The following is a 23,406-nucleotide window of genomic DNA, read 5'->3' as shown; positions in this document are numbered from 1 at the left end:
TCATTGAGCAGTGCACAATATGGTATTGGATGACTGACGAGTCAAAGTGCGTGAAATTGTTGACACTATATTCATTTCAAAAGAACAAGTAGGATATATTTTGCATGAAGAATTGCAAATGAAAAAGTTTTGTGCAAGATGGGCGCTGTGCTTGCTCACAGCAGATCAAAAAAATACACTTGCATGAAAATCTCTTAACAGTGCTTGGAGCATTTTAACAAGAATAAAACTGATTTTGTGCATCGATTTTATTACTGTGAGTGAGACTTGGATTCACCCAGTACATACCAGAATCCAAACAGCAGTCAAAACAGGACAGAAACCAGTTGTTCAGTGCCATAAAAGATAAAGTCAGTTCTGTAAACCGGAAAGGTATTGGCTTCGATGTTTTAGGATGTAAAGGCATTTTGTTTATTAATTATCTTGAAAAGGGCAAAACAGTAACTGCGAAATATTATCCCAATCTTTTAACCAGACTAGATGATAAAAATCATGAAAAAAGGCCAGGCTTGCAGAAAAAAAAAAATCATCTTCCATCAGGACAGTGCACCTGCCCACAAAGGTGTTTTGACAATGGGAAAATTAACGGATCTCCACCATGAATTGTTGGAACATCCACCCTATTCCCCAGATTTAGATCCCTCTGACTCTATCTCTTCCCAAAACTAAAACTCTTCCTTGCTGGCCAGTGTTTTTCTTCGAATCAAGAGGTGATTGCAGCTCTAGAGGGGCTATTCTGCAGATCTTACTGAGAACCACTACAGGGATGGGATAATGGTGCTGTAGCATCTCTGGAATAAATGTATTAGTCTTAAGGGAGATTATGTTGAAAAATAAAAATAATTTTGAAATTATAAATTCTTTTTTTCATTGTTAGGCAGAGAACTTTTCAGACCACCCACGTATTAATCCATGATGTGGATAATACCAACTATTGTGTTTTCACATTTCAGAAGACTAAAGTGTAAAAACAGCTGGAATAAATGGTATTATCAAACGTGCTCAAGTACAGTGATATAAAAATTTTTACAGGCTCCACTGCATAATTTAGAATCCCAATCAGTAAGTTGAATTCCTGAAGATTGGAGTAGAACTCTCGTAGTTGCTAACTATGTAAAAAAATACAGCTGTATCCTTCTTTAACATCATTCAGCTGTATTTCAGCTATAAAGAGAAATACAGCTGAATGTAATGTTAAAGAGGGATTTCTGTACAGTTTTCTAGGTAAAATTTATCCGAGCCTAGAGAATAGGCTAAGAGAACATTATGAAAAAGAAATTTTGAGAAGTACAAGTTGGGTAAAGACCAAACAGTGGTCATTGTCATTATCAGATTTTTACTTTAACCACGCTACTGGCCAAGACGTCTATAGACATCAAGTTTATAATGGATTCAAAGTGCATATTAAAATTATAATATCATTGATATTACATTGAAGTATATGATGGATACAAAGTGTATGATGATGCGTATTTGATCCATAATGGCCGGTGAGGTGGTTAACCAAATAGTTGTGAAATTGTGGGAATATAACAAAGGTCTGTACTTGGGTTTACTAAATGTTGAAAATGCTTATGGCAAGCAGCCAAGAGAAAAGCTGTTCAAAATGCTATAATTATATTATGTTAATGGAACATTTTTTCAAGAATACAAGAATACCAGTCTATGTTTGAGTTGCAAGTCACAAGTTAATGTTGAAGGGTGTATAGGAAGATGGTTTAATGTAAAATCAGGTGTGAGAAAAATAGTGCATACTATCTCTACTGTTATTCTTTATCTTTGTGGATTACATTGCAATGGAATGTGGTAGCATTATGCCTGATCTCAACATTGGAGATGTTACAGATGTTAATCTCAGCTCCTTACTTTATATAAATAATAGTATATATACTCTTCGGTTAATTACGTACAAGCCTGCAGGATTACTTAACTAACTCATTAACTGTTATAGCCACTTTCATATGAAAATTGGCAATAAAAATGGAAAACCATTAACTGCATGCTGAATGGAAAGCATTTATGGCAATTTTTTCAGAGCACAACAATTTGTTACAATACACATGTGATTTGAAGATGCTGATACTTGGTGGTTGGATATTGTTATAGATCAGGAAATAATGTGGATGGTAGTGACTATGAAATGTATAATCAAATTAGCCAAGCAAATTAGAAAAGAGTGATCATTATAGGTGATTTTAATTATGGCAATATAGACTGGAATGATGAGATAGCAACTGGAAGTAAAGAAAATGAGTTTCTTGAGTTTTTGAGGGATAACTACCTCAGACAGTATGTAACAGAGTGCACATGAGGATTGAGGGTCTTGGATTTGGTCATCTCACCAGAGGATGTAATTATAAATGAAGTGTCAAATCACCCACCAATTGGTGAGAGTGACCATGAGGTGATTACCTCGGTGGTTGCCAGCATTGTGAGGACCTCTGTGCGAAAAGGATATATGTGGAACTACAAGTGGTGGTGGTGGTGGGGGGGGGGGTGATTATGAAGAGCTCAGGAGACAGCTTGCAGTTGTAACATAGAATGAGGAGTTAGCTGGAAAAGAGATAAATGCAGCTTGGGGGATTTTCAAAAACTATCTAGTAGATGCAATGTCTAAATTTATTCCAAGGATGAGAAGGTTAAATAAGGTAGGTGTGAAATGGATGAATAAAGAGATTAAGCATGCAATACAGAAATAAAGGGTATTATGGAGGCAGCATATGAGAAGTGGAAATAACCAATTCCATGAGGACTACAAAGAACAGGCAAGGTGGGTGACACTTGGTTGGAGAGGATAGCTAATGAGAGGTATGGACAGCAGTTAGCTAATGAAGCCAAAAAGAATCCCAAGAAGTTCTTTTGATATTTTCTTCTTCTGTAGCTTTTCCCGCTTAAGTAGGATCACTGTAGTGAATCTCCTCCTTGTGCTGTAGCAACATTCAAGTTCTTCATCCTCAAGTCCTCCTCCACCATCTTTCTCCATCTCTTCTTTGGCTGCCTGCACTTACTCCTCCCCTGCACATCCATCTGCATGACCTTTCTTCCCACACACTCTTCCTCCCTCCTCATCACATGACCAAACCATCTCAACCTTACCTCCTATATCTTTGATCTTAAGTTCGTAACTTTCACCATTTCCCTTGGGTCATTTCTCAGATGATCCTTTCTTGTCAGATCATACATCCACCTAAGCATTCACATCTCCACTACCTGCATCCTGGTGATGTTATTTTTCCTCAGGGCCACAGTTTCCATAGTATATGTCATAGCTGGTCTCACTACTGTCCCGTAAAGTTTGCCTTTTAGATTGATCAGTACCCTCTTATCGCACAGCACTCTAGCCATCTCTCTCTCTCCAGTTCTTCCATCATGCTTGTATCCTGCATCCTACTTCCTTCTCAGCCTCACCATCCTCTTTCATTGTTGAACCTAAGTATCTAAAGTCACTGACCTTCCTGATGACATTTCCTTCCAGCTCCAGATCTGTCTCCTGGCTGCCATCCACTTTGCAACACATATACTGCATCTTACTTCTGCTCAATCTCATACCTCTCTTTTCCATTACTTTATTCCAACTTTCCAGTTTAGCTGCCACTTCTTCTTCTCTTGATTCTGCACACAGCATGATGTCATCTGCATACAACATGGTCCAAGGCACGTCTTCTCTCATCTCCTCCGTCACCACCTCCATCACAATATTAAACAGGAACAGACTTAAATCTGGCCCTTGATGCAAGCCAACTGACACTGGAAAACTTTCTGTCTCTCCCAGGCAAATCCAAACTCTTGTCTTCACATTTCTGTACATCTCCTGCACCAGCCTGACACATTTCTCCGGTACCTTCTTCTCCCTCAGATACCTCCAGACTTCTTGCCTTGGCACTCTATCATACGCTTTCTCCAGATCATTAATTACCAAGTGTGGCTTCTGTTGCTTCTCTTGAAACTTTTCCATCATCTGCTGTAACCCAAAGATAGTGTTAAATTGTGAATGAAACTATGTTTTGTAATTTAATTTTTTTCATTCACATTTAACATTGTTTATTATATATTAATCATAATTTGTATAAGAATTATTTATTGTTCCTTAATTAAGGATTACTATTTAAATATTTGTTCTAAACTTAACCTACTATTAATTTATTAAATAATATGTGTAGAAATTTATGATAACTAAAATATATATGTAAAGTAACGAAAAGTGTTATTATAAATAATTGTATACGTAATGAAAGAGCTAATTAAGTAGCCCAAATATTCTGTTTATTCTCATTTGTGAAAATTTAACGTTATGTAATCACTTATGTAGTAGTAGAGCGTTGTATTACATTAGCGAAATGTTTGCGTTCATGCATTGTCATGGAGACGCATGAAGTAAACAAGCACGAGTCGAAGAGTGCGTGACCTTGGAACCAGAAAGGAAAAAGGGGAGAATAGGAATTTTAATGAGAGATAAGTAAGAGTTTTGCGGAGCCTGAAAGAAAGTAGGATATAAGCAAGGAAGTAAAAGAAAATTGTAAATTCTTTAGGGCAGAAATTCAAGAGCATAGTGTTTAGAAGTAAGCAAGAAACGTAGTGAATCTTATACTCAGCTGCAAGTGAAATCAGCTGTTGTTATAGAGGAAAATTGATGTCGTAATCGGATAAATAAAGAACTGGACATTCAATGGGAAATTCTGATTAGTTCCAGTTAATTTAGGATTACGTCTTAATTCTATGTTGCCCTGAGAAGAATTATAATGAATTTAACTAGTTGCAGGAAAGTAAACAAGGAAGGATATCAGTACCTTATTGCTGTGTTTTTTAGAGTAGTGAAGCGCGATTAACAGTAGTTCAGTTAAAGCACTGGAGAATTTTATTTAATGTGTTTCGCTAGCTCAAATAAGTTAATTCATAAGTGTGCTCGCAATAAATTGATGTATTGAAGATTGTATCTGGTAAGAGTAGTCATACATGTTTGTTTATTCTAACATTAACTATAGCATATCTTCGAAGTTCAAGGTCCGAAATAAGATTGCTTGGAATAATGTCTACCTTGATTAGTGCCTGCTGTGAATTTAAGCATTAAGTACAACTGATAGATGTGTGCAGACTGATCAAATGAGAAGTTTTGTTTTATTAACTTGAATTAAGAAAATTTATAATTTTGAAGCAGTGAATTGTATGTTAAAGTTTAGAACATTGAATTGGAATGAGTGACTTAGCAAGATGTATTAAGTTATTTGTATTGTTTCATTTAAAAGTAGAATTCATGTATTTGCTATATATCATATATTAAATGTTTTATTTTGTTAATCTAAATATTGTGTTTGCCTGAACTCCCTTTTATTGCACCGTTCATAAAAAATTCGAATCTTGCGGGTGCCCCAAGTAGAATAATAAATAATTCGGCCTAATGAGAAGACTGCTAACTTAATTAAGAATTGATCCTACTATTTTATATAGACTAATCTAAAAATAGGGTGGCACAGTATAATTATAAATTTCCCTACTTTTGGATCGGTGATCAATTTGCAATTAGTTATTTTATTTATAAGAGTGACTTGAAACTAGATGGTAAATTAGAACACAACATGAAAATAGAACGTCACGACAATAGCATCTGTCGTTGATCGATCAAGGCATGAAGCCAAATTGCTCCTTCACAATCTCCACTTCCTTTCTCAGTCTTCCATCAAGAACCTCCTGTAGGATTTTCATTGTATGAGACATCAACTTTATTCCTCTGTAATTCTTACAGTAAATCTTTACAAGAGTAAAGGGAGACAAGAGTACTTTCCCTCCATTCCTCAGGAATATTTTCCTGTTGACAAACTTTTATTAAGGTCCCACAGCAGGTCAATTCCCTCTTCCCCCAAGTGCCTTCCATTCCTCCCCTGGGATTCTGTCAGGACACACTGATTTTCCATTCTTCATCCTCTTTATGGTCTCCTTCACTCCGACTCTACTAATGTTCTGCACCATCCCCTCATAAGGCTCCCCATCTTCTCTGTGAGTTCTTGCATTTTCTTCATGCAAAAGCCTTCAAAGTATATTCTCCATCTGTTTCTTATATTCACATCCCTCCTTAATACCCTTCCTCCAGAGTCTTTGATCTGCCTCACTTGTACGATGTCCTTTGATGCTTTATTTCTACATTTTGCTAATCGATAAATCTTTCTCTGTCCTTCCTTTATTTCTAATAGATCATAAAGGTCTTAATATGCCATGGCCTTTGCTTGTACAACAACTCTCTTGGCTTTTCGCTCTTTCTCTCTGTCCTCTTCCACTCTGAACTTGTTCCACTTCTGCTTTGCCTTCCTCTTAGCCGTCACTGCTTCTTGTACATTAATATTTCACCACCAACTTCCTTCTGCTCTCTAATCTTTCCAGATGTTTCACCAAGCACCTCAATTGCACAGCTTAGACTTGCTTTTGAATTATGTCTGCATCAATCTTCTACACTTTCAAGTCCATCCAAAATCCTCTCTAACCGCCTTCTCCCTAAAGCGGTTAATCACACCCTTTTCTTTTAAGCGAAACTGCTTAATTGTCTTCCTTCATTGGCTTCCAAAGTTTCTTATCTTTGACGTTATTTTAAAGTCTGCACACAGCAGCTGGTGTTGCTGCACCAGTTTCCTCCAACACCACCATTTCGTTTTCTTCCATTGCCCTCATTTCATCTAGCACGTTCCAGAATTCATCTTTCTCTTCTGCTTTCCAGCCAACTTGTGGAGCATATACACATAAGATGACCACTTGCTCTTCTCCAAGACCCATTTTCATTCACATAATCTTGTCGTTCCTCCTGCCCACTTCCAGTACTTCGCCCTTCACTCTGCCACACACCACAATTCCGACACCATTTTTTCCCTCTTTATTCGCTCCAGAGTAGAACAATTTATACCTGTCTCCTATTTCCTTCACCTTTTCCCCCCTTCCACCTTGTTTCCTGCATGTACAAAATGTCCAACTTCCTCATCTTGTCTGCCACCTCTCTTCCCTTTCCAGTCATGCTTCCAACATTCAATGTTCCCACTCACAACACTCTCTCCACTTGCTGGGCTCATTTCTTTAACTGCACCCACCCTTGATGTGGTAGCCCTCGTTCACTTCACAGCTGTAGGGTGATGTGGCTACACATCGCTTAAGGGGTGTGCCCTAGCCCTTGTGTCACTTTCTTTTTGACTCATTTGATCATAGCTAGAGCTGGCAGTGAAGTTTTACGACCGGATACCCTTCCTGACGTCAACCCTTGCCATTTATCCGGGCTTGGGACTGGCACCTATTGGGGTTAGCTTGCCCCCTTCGGTGGCTGCATAAGGTGAAATGACATAGCAAGATAGGAAAGATTCATCCCTAGCCCTTGAATACTCTAATAGCATTGGGGGTAAGGAGCAAGAAGAGAAGAAAGAAGCAAAAGAAATAAGGGGAGGGACCAGTCTACAGATAATATAACAGATATATATTACATGAAATAAGGCATGGCCAGCATCAGGTACCTTGGGTTTGCTATGCCCGTACTCACTGAAGTTAGCCCATTAGGAAGAGTTCTTTCAATATGTAGCCAGCAAAAGAAAGAATGATTATGGAAGGATGACATTGATTGGAGAAAATGGTATAAAGACAGCTGTTGCAGAAGGTGTGGTGGAAATACTTAATGAGCAATTCATAAAGGTCTTTCAATCTTGTGAATGTAACTTCATGGAGAGATTGAGGGACATTGATGATAGGGAAGAGAGACTGACTGTAAGTGAGCAAGAGGTGTATGGGGGAGTTGAGCAAACTAGATGTAAATAAGGGTGTGGGACTTGATAATATATCACCACATATTCTGAAGGAATGTGCCAGGGAGTTGACATCAGCCTTGACATATTTTTTTAATATGAGTCTTGCACTCAATCAAGTTCTTAAGGAGTGGAAGGAGGACAAGATTGTGCCACTTCATAAAGGAGGTGATGGAACTCAAGCATCAAACTATAGGCCTATCTGTGTATCAGGTGTTGTAGTTAAGTTGTTGGAGAAGATTGTGAGAACTAGGATCCCGAATTGGGTTAACAACAATGGTATTATCTTTGATGGACAGCATGAATTTGCTAAAGGGAGGTCATGGTTTAGTAATGTACTTACTTATTACAATAAGGTGAGTGCTTCCATGGACAGAGGAGAAGGATACACAGTAATATACTTAGATTTTGCAAAGGATTTTGATAGATTACCACATGATAAGTTGATAGTCAAACTGGAGTGCATGGAGTTGGATATTAGATTGGTGCATTGGATTGGCGACTGGCTATCTGATAAGTATCAACTAGTTGTGTATTGGGGAGCAACTTCCAGGAAAAGGAAAGTTATTAGTGGTGTGCATCAGCGATCTGTTTTAGAGCCATTGCTGTTTACCTTGTATATTAATGATATTGGTGAAGATTTGGATGGAGATATTCAGTTGTCTGCAGATGATGCAAAGTTGGGACGAACCATGAAGAGTAGAGAAGATGTTGTGGCCTTACAAGAAGACTTGAATAAATTGAGTGATTGGGCATGGGAATTGGGATGCGAGTTCAATGTTGCAAAATGTAAGGTTTTAAAATTTGGAAAATAAAAATGCGATGCAGAATGCATGCTTGGTGGGGATGTATTGTCGAAGGTGGAGGAAATAAGAGATCTGGGGGGTGATCGTGGATATGGATCTGAAATTTAGGGAACACATAGCCGAAATTGTAAAGAGAACACGAAATCTTCTGAGAATGATGCGGAGTACACAGACTTATAGAAGTAGGGAGATTCTTGTTCCATTGTATAAGGCTTTGATTAAGCCACACATATACTATAGTGCCCAGATTTGGACACATGTTGGAGAGGGTTCAGAAGCAACTGACTAAGGTAGTTTCTTACCTCTGGAATTATCAATTATGAGAAAAGATTGAGAAGATGCAACTTGCAGAGTCTGGTGGACAGGAGGAAGGGAGATATGATAGAGACCTACATGTCAGTAAGGGGTTGTTAAAGGATCAATGCTGGAATGGTTCTACAGAAAATAGTGGAAGATCAGGGGAGAACCAGAGGTCATCCCTGGAAGCTGTATAAGGAGAGTGTGAGTAGGGGAGTGAGAAGCAGGTTTTTTTCATGCAGAGTTGTGAATAATTGGAATGCCTTGCCTGAGAGTGTGGTGTCTGCAGAGAATTTGAGTGTGTGTGTAAAGCATGGTATGATGAGCTGTGTGTTTGTTAAAAGGACCTCCTAGATTAGTCTTTGACTCCATCAGGTCTTCAGTAATAATAATAGTAATAATAATAATAAAGATATTAGCCAGTTAATAAAAATTTTATTATTGCTGCCTTATTCTGTACATAACAGGTTTTTTATTCTTATTCTCATTTTGCCCAAAATCCAAAATTTATGTGATTCATCTTTTCAGTGTTTTAACTTTTCAAGATTTACATCTTTATCTTCATATGTTTTCTGCACCCAGTTGTCACTATCTTGTGCTTGCCACATTTAATTTCATTAATTTCATACCATTTCATCTCTAATCAGTCTGTTGCAAATTGTCACCTTGATTGGAATGCCTTGCCTGAGAGAGTGTGGTGTCTGCAGAGAATTTGAGTGTGTTTAAAGCATGGTATGATGAGCTGTGTGTTTGATAAAAGGACCTCCTAGATATTAGTCTTTGACACCATCGGGTCTTCGGTAATAATAATAATAATAATAAGCATAATAATAATAATAGATATTAGCCAGTTAATAAAAATTTTATTATTGCTGCCTTATTCTGTACATTTTTTTATTCTAATTCTCATTTCGCCCCAAATCCAAAATTTATGTAATTCATCTTTTCCGTGTTTAACTTTTCAAGATTTACATCTTTATCTTTATATGTTTTCTGCACTCAGTTGTCACTATCTTGTGCTTGCCACATTTAATTTCATACCATTTCATCTCTAATCAGTCTGTTGCAAATTGTCACCTTCTTTACCTTCAAGAATTTTACTCAGGTATGTTTTCTTCCCAACTATTTGGTTATGTCTTATTGTTTTGATGTTATAATACTGTGATAAAGAAATGAATAATGTCAAAACATCTACTAATCCTGTCTACTAGGTTATAGAACAAGAAAAATGTTCAGATATTTTGCCAGCGTGGTTAGCATATCTGAGCATATCTTTAGCCAAAAGGCTGTGGGTTCAAATCCCGCGTGGGCATGGTGATTGTCTTTAATTTACAGACAAAAAACAGTAATGGTGATGGGCAGTAGATGGCATTGGTATAGATGATGATTGTAGTTGGTGAATTGAGTGGTGGAGATGGATACATTTATAAAATGTTTAACTCTAAACTCACTGTATACAAGACATTGTTCAAACCATTTTTTTAAAAAAAGACAGTTAATTAAAAACTGGAAACCACAGATATGAGTGTTCTGAGAAAAATTAAGGGAATGAATAGATGATATCAAAGGCAGAATTATATTAAAAATGAAGATATTAGGAAAGAACTTGACACTGTTAGTATTTAGGAATGTGTGGAAAATGCTAATTTTATTCTTGAGAGATATTTGTGACATTAAATTAAAAAATCTAAACACGTTAACACAAGAAAATTTTAATATTTGCCAAATATTTCAGTCTGAAATTCATAGACATTCACAGAATTCACAGAAATTCTCAGTGGCCTGATAGGAACAGTTTTTACAAGGTGGAAAACAAATAATTGATCATTCAAAAGTAGAACGAGCTGCGTAATTTTGCATTGCTAAGCACTAAAAAGAGATTCGTTTCATCAGAGTAATGAATAAATTATAGGTATTAATTCACAATTTCATATAATAATCTTAATTTATAAATTACATTAAAGATAACATTAGATTAGACTAATGTAGGAATTAGAAAGTTTTTCAATTAGAAAAAAAAAAATAATAAAACCTAGTGTGTTATCCAGATTAAACTTTCCCATGTTTTTGACAAGGATAGGCAATCATTTTGATTCGTTAGGGTGTTGAAGTAAGGCCTCAGCACTCTGTTTGAATAGCCATTTGAATTTATAGTGATATCTGTGTAGAAGGTGAGTCCTGGGACTAGAGAATGTTGTGGCTTTCCTCTGTCCAGTGCTCCGCCAATCCAGACTTATTGGATTTGTTGTGAAGAATGTACGATTGATGTTCCTGTATCAATCGTACATTCTTTTTTCTATATAGCGTTCGGTTTGTCCAAAGTATGACAGATTGCAGTTACAAGAAACTTGATGTACATTAGGCAGACACATAGTTGAGCATTTATCTTTAGAAGGGGAAATATGTGGATCTTTTGTTAATAGGGATATAAGTGGCTGTTATATCATATTTCTTCAGAATTCTTCAAATCGGTTCTGAGATTTCGGAAATATATGGAATTGGAACTCGACGTATTAATTCTTTGTTGTTCTGGATAGGATTGTAGGAATCGAACAGATGTTGTGTAATCTTTTCGGAGAAGCCATTTGATTGGCCAAGTGGTTAGGTTATCTTTAATTGAATTTATAAATTAAGATTATTATATGAAATTCTGAATTAATACCTATAATTTATTCATCATTCTGATGAATTACCTCTCTTTAGTGCTTAGCAATGTAACATCACTTGGCTCATTCTACTTTTGAATGATCAATTGTTTGTATTCTACCTTGTAAAAACTGTTTCTATAGAAATATAAACATGTTAACACAAGAATATTTTAATATATTCTTGTGTTAACATGTTTATATTTCTTAATGCTAACTTTAGGTGGTACAGGAAAACCTCACTCAATCATGCTAACTGATTATTGCACATATTGAATTCTTTAAGAAGAATTCAATATGTGCAATAATCAGTTAGCATGATTGAGTGAATTGATACTATTTCCCACTTTAAGTGAGTGATTAATCTGTTAATGTGATTTTTTTACATTATGTAAAATTTTATGTTACACAAAATTTTTTGTCACCAGTCTGCAGCGAGCGGCAGCACTTGTCAGTGGGTAGTGACAGTGCTGCGGGAAGTGGCTGGCGACACTCGCCAGTTGACTTGAAGCTGTCATTGCAAGAGCACATGCAAATCCTGTGCTCTTGCTCAGTCACTTTTCCTTCATTTTGCTTTAATTTAGATACTTATAAGGCTTTATTATATTCAACCTCTGATATGGAAAAGAGAAAGACTGATAAAGAAAACTGCAGTAATAAAAAGAGAAGAAAAAGTAATTACATTAGAGGAAAAGCTGGAAGTCATTAATGATCTCTTTCAACTATAAATATGAAGAAGAAAATAAGAAGTGCAAACAAGAAGAGAATGTTACAACTAAGAAGCCAACTGCAAAAGAACTCAAGCTAGTTTTCAATCACATTGAGCATGCTAAGGAAATTTTGTTTGATACTGATCCTGACATGGAATAAAGTTTCAAATTCCACCGATATCTTGGTAAAGCGTTAACCAGCTATTGCAAATTGCATGACAAGATGAAAAAGTCAAGCACTGTTCAAACATCTTTGCTTAATTTTTTTCGTAAAAAAGTAGCTCAATAAAATCTTTAGACATTAAATAAAAATTTAATTAATTAACTTTGATGATTTTATCCTATAATATAACTTATACTGTAAATTTTTTTTCAAATTTACGCTAACTGATGGATGAATTTTTATTATTCCGATTTTTTTTGTATTCACTTAACGTGATTTCGCTTAGCACGCATTAATTGATGGATTAATTAATTGCGTTAAGCGAGGTGGTTTCCTGTATAGTCACTTAAGCAACTAAGTTCTAGGTGGATTGATGTACTTAGAAGACCAAGATAATAAGATCTAACTTATATGGAAATGTCAGGAAATAGACACTTTCATATATTTCGATATATGCAAATACAGGTAGGCATTCAAAAATCCGGCCATCGATAATCCCCTTCCTTCAGATCTCCAGCATGGATTTCGGAGCACGCATTTTCAAATTTATCGCGTTGCCATGCCACTGTTTTCTGTTTATGTTTAGGTTTTGATGGTGCTGTAGTCGATAAGCATTGCGATAACCTGCTTATTTCTTCTCATTTTATCATTTATTTGCTGCTGTATAACCCCATTATGGATTCAGCAAAGAAAAGAGGTGGCATAAAACGTAAACATCGTGCATTGTCGATCGCAGAGAGAGAGTGTGGAAGTGATAAAAAAACTTGATAGTGGCTTGTCTGTGCGAACCATTTGTGAAACATACGATATTGGCACTTCAACAGTGTATGATATTAAAAAACAGAAAAAAACCTGTTAAAGTTCTTTTCTGACAGTATCAAAAAAGCAAATGTTTGTAAGGAAGTCAATGACGGAGGGAAAAAGTTCGGAACTGGACCAAGTTCTCATAACCCGGTTTAATTTTCATGTAAGTGAAGGTGTGGAAATTTTTGGTGATTTATTAAAGGAACAAGCCAAAATGTTTCATGAAGAGCTGGGATTGCAACACAAGTGTGAATATTCAGAAGGTTGGCTGCATCGTTTCAAGTTGCGACATGGCTTACAGTTTCGTAGGGTGTGTGGGGAAAAAAACGTTCAGCAGACAAAGATGCGGTAAGTGCATATGTGGATGAATTTGCAAAGTTAGTTAGTGATGAACATTTAAGTCCTTAACAAGTGTACAATGTTGACGAGACTGCATTGTTTTGGAAATGTACGCCAAAAAAGAATTCTAACAACTGAAGATGCAGAATCGCCATCAGGGTTTAAAGCTTCGAAGGATCACGTCACGGTAATGTGATGCTCTAATGTTCTGGGTACCCATAGATGTAAGTTGCTCGTGATTGGAAAAAGTTTACATCCTAGGGCCTTCAAGAGTATGACAGTTTCCTGTCCATTACCGTGCCGACAAGAAGGGGTGGGTTACCACTGATATTACATTGGATTGGTTTCAAAACGGTTTTGTTCCTGAGGCTAGGGCTCACTGTAACTCGGTTGGATTAGACCCTAATTGCAAGATACTTCTTATTTTAGACAATTCTTCAGCATATCCAAAAGCCGATCTTCTAGTGAAAGATAATGTTTTTGTTGTCTACCTCCTACCCAACTGCACATCACTAATTCAACCACAGGATTATATGTTCTATGAAGTGTAAGTATCGATTCCTGTTAACGAGGCGCCTAGTGAGTTCAGTTAATTCAGGCACCCCAGTACAGAAGTTCATAAAAGAATTCAACATTAAGGATGCAGTGTACTGTGTTGCCAATGCATGGAAGTCTGTGAAAACATCAACACTGAAAAATGGATGGCATAAATTGTGGCTAAGTTTAATGTTTATTCTAATGAAGACAGTGAAAATAATATTTTAGGGTTTAGGGTTCCCAAAGAAAAGCAGCTTATACAGGAACTTCTTGCTTATGTTAAAGATGTAACTAATCCTGATGCCAAGGAGCTTTCATCAAGGATAAATGAAGATGTTTTAACGGAATGGATGAATGTCGATGATAATGTGCGTACAGTTCATCGTTACACTGATTCTGAAATTGTAGATATGGTTAAAAGTCTGGAGAAAAATGCCTCTACAGGTAGTGATAAAGATGACAGCAGTGGCGAAAATGAGGAAGATGTGAGAAAAATAATCTCTATTGACAGGTTAATTACGTTGACAACTGAACTGTTGGCTGGACCAGAGCAACAAAGCTTTGTAAGTAAACAAGAAATCATGAATGTTTACTTGCTCCAAGATAAACTTATTAGAGAATGACCCAAATATATGAAGCAGCAGACACTGCACGATATATTCAAGAAAATAGCTAGGAAGCAGGAAGAAGCAGCAGTGGTGTTCACACTTGATAATCCACTGCCATTAACTTCAAGTCAACCAGATGTGCTGTCACCACCATCAACATTTTATTAATTAAAATTCTGAGGAACTATTTTATTCAGTTGAACTAAAATTCTGTAGAAACGTTATATTTAATTGATGAACATTAAAATTTCATAAGCTTTTCATTTAGTGTTTAATTTTCTTTCTTTAAAGGACTATACAGGTAGTCATTTTCTGTTAAAAATATACAGCATATATAACCATCCGAAATCCAGCATTTTCAAAAATACGGCACCCTTCAGGTCCGGAGGTTGCCGGATTTTTGAATACCTACCTGTATAAATTTTTCATGTCATACTTAAGATAGTTTTCAAGAGTGTGTTCCATGAAAGTTTACATTATTAATAATGTAAACTTTTCATACTATGATATCATGTAAAGTACTATGATATTATCCTGTAGACCTCTTGCGAGCACATATCAAGAATTTTATTTTTGATGATTCCTCCAATAACTCCCTATTCTGTTTCCTCCCCTACCATCCATCCCATTCAACCCTTATGGTTGTAAAATATTATATAATACTTTATATTTCCTAGAGTCACATGTGTATATATTCGAGTGTATTTATATATAAAAGACATTAATAATTAATGCAGTATCCACTTTTTATAAATATTTTATTAACTCAGATTTAAAATGTCATCATTTCAATTTTAGGACATCACTGTAGTGAAGTCTATGAAAAATCCACCAGCTGGAGTAAAGTTGGTAATGGAAGCCATTTGTATCCTAAAGGGACTTAAGCCAGATCGAATGCCAGATCCATCAGGAACTGGTCAGTGTTCATTTCATTTCTTGGTGACATAATGTTTGACATCTGTGAAAACTATAAGCATAAAATATTGTCCTGAAAATTCATGTGTTATGATAAAATGTTTGAAAAATTATTCAAAATTAATAATTCCTAAAGTTGCATGAATGTAACTAAAACAGAAAAAGATTGGCCATAATAGCCTGTTGACAAATGGCAGGTAGTATTTATGATGACTGTAATCTAATTCTAGAAAGGCTTCTGAACACTTGCAGAGTCATGCAGTATGATTTCCAAGTAGTTGGAAGTTTTTGCACTTGGTTATACTATAAATTAAAGATACCAAGAAATTATATACAGTACTTGGTTTAATCCTTTATCCAAGTGTAAGCAAAAAAACTTTGTGCCTGAAATATAATCCGGACTAGGACAACTTGTATATAGAAGTTAATAACTTCACATCGCTTACCGTAGTATTCCGTAATGCAAAGCACATATCCTTATGGGTATGTATATGTATAATGCTATGCATTACGGGAAGAGTCACTTCCCAGATTAGTTTCGACCTTTATTGAAGTGTTGTCAGTGGGAGCCAAACCCTTCCCATAATGCATAGCATTATACATACCCATAAGGATATGTACTTTGCATTATGTGATACTAAGGCAAATAATGTGAATAATGTGAAATCATTAGCTTCTATTTAGGAGTTTCCCTAGTCCTGATTATATTTCAGGTGCAAACTTTGTTTGCTTACACTTGGATACAGGATTAAACCAAGTATATAATGGAAAAGATGGTGGAGATAGTATGCACAAGCAAATAGAAGAAATGAGTGGAAGGAGGGTAATTATTATGGGAGATTTCAACGAGTGAGGAGAAGACAGACAGGAGGAAGGAATTGGATTTTTATGCAGTTATTAAGGGATAACTATCTGCGACAGCATGTAATGGAAAATACTAGGGGTCAGAGAGTGCTTCACCTAGTAATTGCATTGGAGGATTTGGCTGTAACAAATATGACCACATTGCTACCGATTGGTGAGAGTGATCATAGGGTCTTGACTTGGGAGGTGGCTAAAGGTGTAGAATTTACAATTAAGACAGGGTACATGTGGAATTATCGGGCTGGTAAGTATGACAAGCTTAGACGTTTGATTGGTTCAGTGCCATGGCACGTACAACTGCAAGGGCTAGAAGTTGATAGTGCATGGGAGGCAGATAAGAAGTGTTTGCATGAAGCAATGGCTGACTGTATACCTAGAGTCCGAATAATAAATCAAGTAGGGGTTAAATGGATGAATAACACCATTAAGCGTGAGCTGCAAAAAAAAGAAACAACTGTGGTGGGAATTTAAGGAGAAAGGTGACCGGCAGGCACATGAACGGTATAAAGTGCAGGCCAGAAGGGTAACGAGTGTGGTAAGAAAAGCAAAAAAGGATTACGAAAGAACATTGGCCATGCAGACTAAAGAGAATCCTAAACAGCTTTTTCGATATGTTGCAAGTAAAAGAAAAAATGTATATGGCAGAATGATTTTAAAGAATGCCAGTGGTAGGGAGGTAACTGAATCAGTTGATGTAGTTGAGTTACTGAGTGAGCACTTTGCAAGAGTATATCATCCAGGTGGTGACATTGCAGAAATGAATGAACCAATAGATTATACTGGAGTTGTGGTGAATGAGGTGGAGGTGAGTAGTCTATTGCAAAACCTCAATGTCAATATATCTGTGGGATTGGATGGTATACCAGCTCGTGTTGTACGTGAAGCGGCTAAAGAATTGTCGGTACTCTTGACCATTTTGTTTAATCTGAGTCTTGGGTCTGGGTTAGTCCCGTGGGGGTGGGTGGAAAGAGGGGAAAATAGTTCCACTGCATAAAGGAGGTTCCAAGACTACTGTTGTCAATTACCGACCGATTAGCATATCAGGAATCATTGTCAAGGTCTCGGAGAAACTAGTCAAGAGAAGAATACAGGATTGGATAAATGAAAATGGGATACTGTATGGGGGCAACATGGTTTTGTGAAGGGTAGATCATGCCTCAGTAACTTGCTCACGATATATAACACAATGACAGTTGAACTGGATAAGGGTAATGGGTTTCTAGTGATTCTACTGGACCTTGCTAAGGCCTTTGACAGGATACCACATGGAACTCTAATCAGTAAACTGGAGCAGATGAGGATGGATATAGGGTTGGTGAGGTGGATAGGAAGGTGGTTTATGGAGAGATACCAGAGAGTGGTTTATTCAGGAATTGAGTCCAAAAGACGACTTGTGACTAGTGGTGTGCCACAGGGCTCTGTTCTTGGACCACTACTTTTCAATTTGTTCATCAATGATATAGGAAAGGATCTGAGAGGAAGTGTTCACTTGTTTGCTGATGATGCAAAGTTGGGTAGAGCAATTATGAGTGCACAGGATGTCAAAATTTTACTGGATGATTTGAATAGTTTGGAGCTGGGCTAGAGAAAACCGATGTCAATTTAATGTGGCAAAGTGTAAGGTTATGCATTTTGGGGTGAAAAGAATAGCAGCAGTATATCACATTGGTGGAATCGCACTCCAGGAGATTGATGAGGCCAGGGATTTGGGAGTGTTGGTGGATAGGCAGTTGAAGTTTAGGGGACACATTGCAAAAGTGGCTAAAACAGCTCATCAAATCACTTGGTTACTGAAAAATACTTGAACGAGCAGACACAAACAAATTATTGTTCCTCTATACACCAGCTAGACTACTGTGCCCAGATATGGGTGACAGGGTTTCTTCTTGATGGGGAGGAGGTGGAGAGGATCCATAGACGAGTGACCAAGATGATAGCAGGTCTGTGGAATGAACCTTATGAGAACAGGTTGAAGATTTGTGGGTTGTAAAAATTGGTCGATAGGCAGAAAAGGGGTGATATGATTGAGACATTCAAATTAGTGAAGGGTTTCTATAAGATTAATCCAGAAGATATTTTTGAGAATAGGACTGGTGGTGGGAGGACTAGGGGCCATACATGGAAGCTGGGCAAGAATGTGGTTAGCAGGGGTGTTAGAGCTAGGTTTTTTACTTGGAAAGTGGTGAATGAGTGGAATAAGCTGCCAGAGTCTGTTGTGGGTGCTACGACCGTGAATGAGTTCAAGGCAAGGTATGATAGATACTGTGTGAATGGCGAATAGTTGTTCTTGACATGATGTTAGGGCCTCCCTTGATGAGTCTGTCGACTCCTTGGAGTTGCCCGAAATAATAATAACAATAATAATAATAATTTCTTAGTATCTTTGATTTCCAAGTAATTAACCAGGAATTTGTTGAAAGATTTTTCACTTGGTTATACTATAAATTAAAGATGCCAAGAAATTATATTCTTATTTTAATATCCTTTATCTAAGTGTAAGCAAAGAAAATTTTACTTCTGCATTTACTTCAAACCTTGATATCCCTTCTGGGTGTGGCTCCCACTGATGAAACCTGAATAAGCTAGCCTGGTTGGCCAAGTGGTTAACATATCTGCTCTCCAGACAAAAAGACTGTGGGTTCAAATTCTGCCATGGGCATGGATGTTTTGTTTGTCTGTGGGAACATTGGTGGTGGTGGGCTTTAGATGATGTTGGCGTAGTTGGTGACCTGAGTACTCAGGTGGAGACAGAGAGTTGTAGAGCAGGTGCCCTCCCTCGATGAGTCCCCTGGAGGTGTTCCGTAATAATAATAATAAGGGTCTAAACCAGTCAGTGGTATTATTATAATGCCAATATTATAAAATTGATAATATTGATGTGAAGCAATACCTTCTGTATACAAGTAGTTTAGTAATGAAGATTCTTCATGTGAAAACTTTGTTTGCTTACACTTGGATAAAGGATTAAACCAAGAATATAATTTCTTGGCATCTTTAACACGTTTGCTGCCAACTACAAGTATACTCGTATGTCGATTTACCGACCTCCTATGCCAAACACGAGTTAACCCTTAGTATAATTACATTAATTTGGACCCTTGGATTCTGAATAAAGCAGAGAGCATGTCTGGGGGTTTGATGATAGAAGCGAAATAATTTCAACTAAAATATAGTATATTATATACGTGTCTCAGAAGCCAACTACGAATATACTTGTATGTCGATTACCAACCTCCTATGCCAAGTGCGAGCTAATCCGTAGTAAACACGTATTTTATAAATCAATTTAAAACTGATAAAATCAATAAAAATTATAAAATGAAATCAATAAAATAAAAACCAATTTATTCAAATTATGAATGATACACTTTAAAACAATTTTCCACGCACAATAGTGGTTTTTCCTGGCAAACAGGACAATAATTATGTGTTTCACGTCGTTGTTTCTTTCGTGTACATACTCGGCATGGCTTTGTCGCCGAATATTTTTTTCTGTAGGTGGTAAAATTTCCAAATAATGAAGATCCCGAATCCTGCTGATATTCTGTGATGCTGTAAGCTCATTCATTCCAACAAAAATTGAGATAAATTGATCTCTAAATTTTAACACAGTCATTGCGTTTCCAGTAATTATATTATAAAACTTGTGCGCATTTTGAATGTATATATCAAAAATGCGTATTGCCAGTTTCTTTGGCCATTTAATTGTCTTTCGTAAGGGGGAATAGTAAGAAAGCATGTGATCAGAAAGATCGATGCCTGACACCCAAATTATAGTCCCTAACGATATTTGGTTTTAATTGAATATTACCATTCAATTTTTTGCTTCAACCATTTCAAATTTGTGCATATTTGAAATGGAAAGAACTTCCCTCTTATCCTTCCATTTACGATGATGAATTCATTAAATTCATCATCACTCATATTAGCATAAATTCATTATCAGTAAGTTTTCTTTTACTGGTCCTGGCGAAACTGAAGGTTTTTAGAGACTAGATGCAATAAACACATTCTTCAATGCATGTAATATATATAGTTGGGCGTGATACGAGATTACTCATAGTTGGCATATGAAACAAAATTATGTCTGATAAGCCAGCTACGAGATTACTCGTAGTGACCTTGAAGACGCGAAAGCACTTGGCGTGCGGGAACAAACTATGCCCAAGTAGTGTGGCAGTGAACGTGTTAATTTATATTATTTAAACAAGAGTTTATTTTGTGCTCAACATGTAGGGCTATTCTGCTTATAAACTGTCGTAATTTTTATTTAATCTACTCTCCAATACAATGGAAAAATCAACTTCCTAGTTTATAATATGTCCCACTAATTATGCTACTCTGCCCACCTCCATATCATGTTATATTCTCTCAAGGATATTAGTACCATTTATCTAAATGCTGAGAGGGCTCATGTCATCTCTTATCATAAGTAACAGTCCACCACCACCACCCTATTTATCCTTCTTGTCTTGTCAGATGTCATCTCCTTCCAGGAGGTTGACCACCATGAGCTTCCACCATGTAAGGTTTTGTGCTTCTCTTTTGCATTCTTCATAGGACAAAAAGGTCAAGTCCTTTATATTTCCCATCCAATCTGTTCTTTGTCTTCCTCTTCTTCTTTTTCCTTGTATCATTCCTTCTAGAAGTGTCCTTTGTAGGGATTCATGCCTTAGTACGTGACCAAAGTAGGTGGTTTTCATTTTCTTAATGGTTTTCAACAGAATCCTATCTTCTCCAATCATCTCTAATATTTCTAAATTAGATTTTTTGGCAGTCCATGGGACTCTAAGAATTCTTCTGAGAATTCACATCTCAAAGGCTTTTATTTTATTTTCACAATATTTTGGTATTATCCAGGTTCTTGCTCACCTCAAGGTCTTACTTTAGTGAGTACGGGCATGGCAAACCCGAGGTACCTGATGCTGGGCCTTGCTTTACTTCATGTAATATACATCTGTTATATTATCTGTAGACTGGTCCCCTCCCCTTTTTTCTTTTCTTCTTGCTCCTTCCCCCAATGCTATTAGAGTATTCGAGGGCTGGGGGGGGTGAATCTTTCCTATTTTGCTATTTCATCTTATGTGGAAAGGGCCTCTGCAACCCTACCACTTTCTTCTTGCAGTGACGTCACTCCAAAATGCTAATATGGTTGTGCCTTATAATGTATCTCATGCTGCATCGGCTGTCACACAGAATAATCAGAGCCGTGTTCAGGGCTTAGGCAGAGGGTCCTGTTTGAGAAGTATATTACAGTCTCCATCAAAAGTCAGTGACATTGTGAATGAGCAACACAGAAGGTATAAGATTAATCTTAGAAAGGAATTTTACATAGGCACATGGAATATCCAGGATTTACAGATGGGTACTCTTGAGATTGTCTGTAAAGAGATGGATAAGTATAAAATTGACATTCTGGGAATTACAGAGACCAGATGGAAGAAGAAGGTCACTTCAAAAGACAGGATGGTAAGCTAGTTATTTACTCAGGTGGTGACTCAAAACATCATTGGGTAGCTGTGATACTGAAGACAGCTCATGCAAGAAGCCTTTTTGGTTATAAACTCCATTAATGATAGGATACTCTCTATTAGATTTAAGGCTCAGCCTACCAATGTATCAATTGTGGTAGTTTATGCACCCAACACGGATAGGCCTGAAGAAGAGAGTGAGGAATTCTATGAAAACTTACAAACTGTTTTGGACTGCCTAACAAGGAGAGACATACTGTACATCTTAGAGGACTTAAATGCAAAAGTGGAAAAGAGTATGAGAGTCAGGCTGCAGTATGGCATGTTTGATCTGGGTGAATGTTACACCCGCGGTGAAAGACTGTTGGAATTTGCCCGTGCTAACAGATTAGCTATTACCAATACCTGCTTCCAGAAACATTAACGACTGACCTATTCTTGGACATCTACCATTGATAGGTCAAGGCATCAGATTGATTACATCCTGGCTCTCCAGCAGTGGAAGACAAGCATCTCTGATGTGCATACTTGTCCTGGAGCGATTGTTGTACAGACCATCAGCTAGTAAGAGCCAAAGTAAGACTAAGATTCCAAAAACTTCCAGGTCAGGCACATCCCAATAGATTGGATGTTAGAGTAATTCCTAGCAGATTCACAGAAAAAACATCAACTCGGTTGGATGATTTTTTGGAGACCAATGAGAAAAACTCACCAGAAATGCTTTGGGAAAGAGTCAAGGTGATAATACAGGATACAGCGAAGAAGTATCTCGGCCCAATAAGAAGACCAAGAGACCCATGGATATCAGATTCAGCATGGGAACTAATCAAAAGAAGGCGGTTGGAAAAAAACAGAGACACAGGGACTGAAGAATACAAGAGATTACATAGAGAAGTCAGAAGAGCCATCAAGTAGGACAAGGAAAAGTTCTATACTAATAAATGTGAAGAAATAGAGTTCCAGATGAGAAGGCACAATAATAAATGGTGGTGGAGGTGGGCAGTAGATGGCTTTGATGGAGATGATTTATAGTAGAGGTTCGGGTGTAGTGGTTGAGATAGTTGTATCAGTTGAGACAGTTGTAGGTGTCCTCCCGCGATGAGTCTTCGGACTCCTTGGAGGTGTCAGGAATAATAATAATAATAATAATAAAAGGATGTTTTATTTAGTCTGTGACTTAAAGCACAAGTTTAAGCCTAAATTGAATGTCATCAAAGACAGGAGTGGATCATTACTAACAGAAGAGTTGGAAATCAAAAACAGATGGAAAAAATACTGTGAGGAAATGTACAGCAGAGTGAATAAAGAAAATGTGGAGCCCTCCCACCAAGAAAATTTTGATTTGGAACCTCCTTCACTTAGGCATGAAATTGAAAGAGCAGTTAAGCAGCTTAACAGCAGTAAGGCCCCAGGTGCAGATGAAATCCCAGCACAGTGCCACCAACCTGCCAGCAAAGGTTGGTCAATTGGTAGAGCCTCTG

General features: G+C 37.1%; 1 protein-coding gene across 1 annotated transcript in view; it reads left to right on the top strand.

Annotated features, from left to right (window-relative positions):
- The window catches only part of Dhc36C (Dynein heavy chain at 36C), a 1,350,914-nt gene that overhangs the window by 755,948 nt on the left and 571,560 nt on the right, over positions 1 to 23,406 (top strand). Inside the window, 1 exon segment of the mRNA XM_090395101.1 lies at positions 15,474 to 15,591. Within this exon segment, the coding sequence (XP_090251227.1) occupies positions 15,474 to 15,591 (118 nt within the window).

Source organism: Typopeltis vanoorti, chromosome 7, assembly GCF_054136105.1.
Source record: "Typopeltis vanoorti isolate ZY-2024b chromosome 7, IOZ_Tvanoo_1.0, whole genome shotgun sequence".
NCBI lineage: Eukaryota > Metazoa > Arthropoda > Arachnida > Uropygi > Thelyphonidae > Typopeltis > Typopeltis vanoorti.
This window is presented reverse-complemented; position numbering and strand designations above follow the sequence as displayed.